This window comes from Nicotiana attenuata, chromosome 9 (assembly GCF_001879085.1).
Source record: "Nicotiana attenuata strain UT chromosome 9, NIATTr2, whole genome shotgun sequence".
NCBI classification, from domain to species: Eukaryota; Viridiplantae; Streptophyta; class Magnoliopsida; order Solanales; family Solanaceae; genus Nicotiana; species Nicotiana attenuata.
The window spans coordinates 42,605,279-42,608,548 of record NC_031997.1 but is presented as its reverse complement, the minus strand read 5'-3'; the positions used below and the strand labels follow the sequence as shown (position 1 = coordinate 42,608,548).

General features: G+C 35.6%; 1 protein-coding gene across 1 annotated transcript; it reads right to left on the bottom strand.

The window, feature by feature from the left end:
* LOC109232319 (cytosolic sulfotransferase 15-like) lies at window positions 948-2,504 on the bottom strand. Its single transcript, XM_019398050.1, has one exon. It carries the CDS (start codon window positions 2,460-2,462, stop codon window positions 1,425-1,427), a length of 1,038 nt encoding a protein of 345 aa, XP_019253595.1. The 5' UTR covers window positions 2,463-2,504; the 3' UTR covers window positions 948-1,424.

The following is a 3,270-nucleotide window of genomic DNA, read 5'->3' as shown; positions in this document are numbered from 1 at the left end:
AAATGTGGCCACAGAAGCGGTCCCGCATAAGCGAAAGCGGGACCGCAGAAGCGAAAATCGCTGGGCGACAGAAGGGTTTTAAAATAATATTTCATCCGCGACCCTTTCATATTTTTCCTCCATTGTTGACGTTCTTAAAAGCTTTGAACAAGGAAATTCGAGGGTTTTGACTGAGAATCACTTGGAGGTAAGCTCCTTGGCCAAAATATTCGAATTTATGGTAGAAATTACATGTAAATTGTAGAAAATTCATCAAAAATGGGTCAGGCTAGGGCTTGGAAAGCTGTGATGTAAAAATGGAATTTGGAGAGTCAAACGAGCTCCGATTTTGGTAAACTTTATATGCACGGACTCGTGGCGAGACGAGGAATCCGTTGGTGTGATTTTCAGAATTTTTCGAGAAGTGAGCCCGGGGCTCGGATTTTACCAACTTCGTGAATTTTAGTACTTTTCGAGTATTTTCGATTGGGTTATATTTCTTTAACCCATATTTATGTATTCGTTGTGATTTTGACTAGATTCGACGCGCGAGGAGGTCGATACGAAAGGAAAAGGCATTGCGGACCATTCTACGGCCGGATAGAGGTGAGTAGTTGGTGTATATGATGGCCTGAGGGTTTGAAACCCCGGCTTATCACATTGTGACGCTATTGTAGCCTATACATTTTCCCTAAGACTTACATAAAGTTCTTGTTTCGGTTATATTTGTACACTTACATAAATTAAAGTTCATTATTAGTTATATACGTTTTAGTTGTCATTTTTGTTGCCCGCATAAATAAATACATACATGAATTATGTAGGGATCTATGTATTATCTTATAGAAAATTGAATAAGAATACAGAGTTAAAGCAACTAAATTTTTCAAAATAACCTCCATACATTGAACAATATTCTTTTTTTTTTTTAAAAAAGTAAATAAACAACATATTGATGGAAAAAGGAAAAAACAAACCACAAAATTTTCCTTCAAATTATACATCGTCCAAGAAATAATACTTCTATACTAATTCCTGCATTATAATCAATTGCAATACTATCCCTAGATTATAATCCCTGTTATTCCCTGCATAATCTAATCAAACTGACCCTAAGGACATTTGGAAGAAGAATTCTATTCCGTAGCATAAACTTTTAGGCGCTATTTGTCCATAGATTTTTTTTTTTCCAGAAAATTCTTTCAAAAACGTCCATGAAACTTCGTAAATTTTTGGCGATTAATTGAAAATAGGTTTTTAAAAAAATCAAAAAGTGATGTTGACCACTATTTCAAATTTTTCGATTTTTTTTTCCACTCATAAAACTACAATATTTTTTTCAACTGAAATACATGTCCAAACATAATTTTAAGTTCCAAAATCATTGTTCAACTTAACTTCAAATACTACTTTGGTCGAAAATTATAATTTTTATATCCAAATGCCTACTTAGTTTCTTGACTTAACAGACTAAAGGTAAGCCCTGAGCCTCCTAATTTCTCTTCCATAACTTTAGAAAGCCTCTCAAACATGGAAGGTGTAAAATAATTCACCCAATCACCAATCTCACCTTTCCTAAACAAATTCCTATTTTCAAAATCTGAAATGGCCCCTTTCCCTTTCTTATTTACTTGTAAATCCCTCAAGTTCTGAAAACTACAAAGACTTGACACATCTTTTATTATTCCTCCCTTTTCTTCCTCATCTGTAAAAGGAAACCTCAAGAACTCAGCTAATCTCTTCAATTGATTACACACATCCAATTTCATGTCCTCATATTTCAAGAACAACACCTTATTTGGATTTTCTAAACTTTCTCTCCAGTACCCCAACATATGTTCCCAATAAGGACCAAACCCTATAACTCCCCTACAATACATATCAAAGGCTTCCTCAAGAGTAAAAGGACCTAAAGATTCAGGTCTAATTTTGACAAAGTAATGCCAAATTGAAACAAAGGTATCAAAAGGGTTCCTACAAATGTAAACAATTTTGCATTTTGAGGTCTTAACTGAATTTGGTAATGCCCCAAAAGGGACGTGAGTAGCAACAAGACGTGGAGAAGGTAAAAGAGAGAGATCAGGAAGGGAATTAAAATCAGCGTAAAGCTTGTATTCAAGAAATGGGACAAGTTCGTGAGGATTATGAGTGAGTAAAGGGTGATTAATATTCTTTTGTTGGACGTTGAATTTGTTGCGGTTTACAATGGAGAAAGTGAGTGCTTTTAGCCATGTAGTGCCAGATTTTGGTATGGACGCTACTATTAGATCGCTGTCTTGAGCTTTAAAATGTTTTTGTGTCGAAATTATGGCTCGGATTTCTTTGGGTTGACACCAAAAGTTTTGGAATAGGAAAAGATTGGGTGTTCTCCACCCTTTTTCTTTGGGAAGAGAAGTGAAAAACTCATCAAGATCCTCACTTAGAGTTTCTTGTGGTGGTTGTTCACTTTTGGATTGGATTTTGAGGAAATTTGTAATAGTCATTTTTTATCAGTATTGCTAGCTAGCTGAGTAGTCTATGGCAAGGATATGATTTGCATGAGAAACTAGAGCTATATAAATACTAGTAGTGAAATGGTCTTCAGTTATTATTTCTTAACTTTATATCCATGAAAAACATGGGAGATCTAATTCAAAATATTCAAAGCAAAACAACTGTTAATACGCAAACCCAAATAGTAAAACGTGTATCTCGCCTTCGTGTAATGGTGGGTCGCTAGTTGCTTTGTAGCGTTAAAGATATGGGTTCTTTTGAACCTATAACTTTCGACATGGAGTATAAATTTATGTGTAAGATTGTAACAAATAGTATATATGACCCCATAGCTTTAAAATATAATGAGTATAATGTTAAAAATCTTAAAAGTTGAATTCATAAAATTTAAATCCTGAATCCTGTTCTATTGCTATCACGTTTAAACCATGCAAAGGGAGGACCTAACCACCGTTAAATAGTGGACCAAAAGAGGAACCATCAGCAGTTGGAACTAATGCATGTATTTTGACATGATATATGATCAGTGATTGTTAATTTTTCCTTTGTTTGTGTATGGGTCAAAATCTGATCATGGGTTAATTATCCCTAAGAGGAATGATATGGGGTCGACCAAGTCGTAGTCGTGCCCACAAGGCAAGATGGCAAAGGACACCTCGTCCATCGTCAGGGCCAGACCGTAAGAAAGCTTACGTCACGGAACCAGTGTAGCGGTCAAGCAATTGAAAGAGGGCGTGGTATCGGGAAAGTACGCTGGTCAAAGACCCTTGGACAAATATGGAAGCTGCTAATATAAAT

Bases quoted from the DNA above. Each gene is read 5' to 3' on its own strand.
- LOC109232319 (XM_019398050.1), bottom strand. From the start codon at position 2,462: ATGACTATTACAAATTTCCTCAAAATCCAATCCAAAAGTGAACAACCA.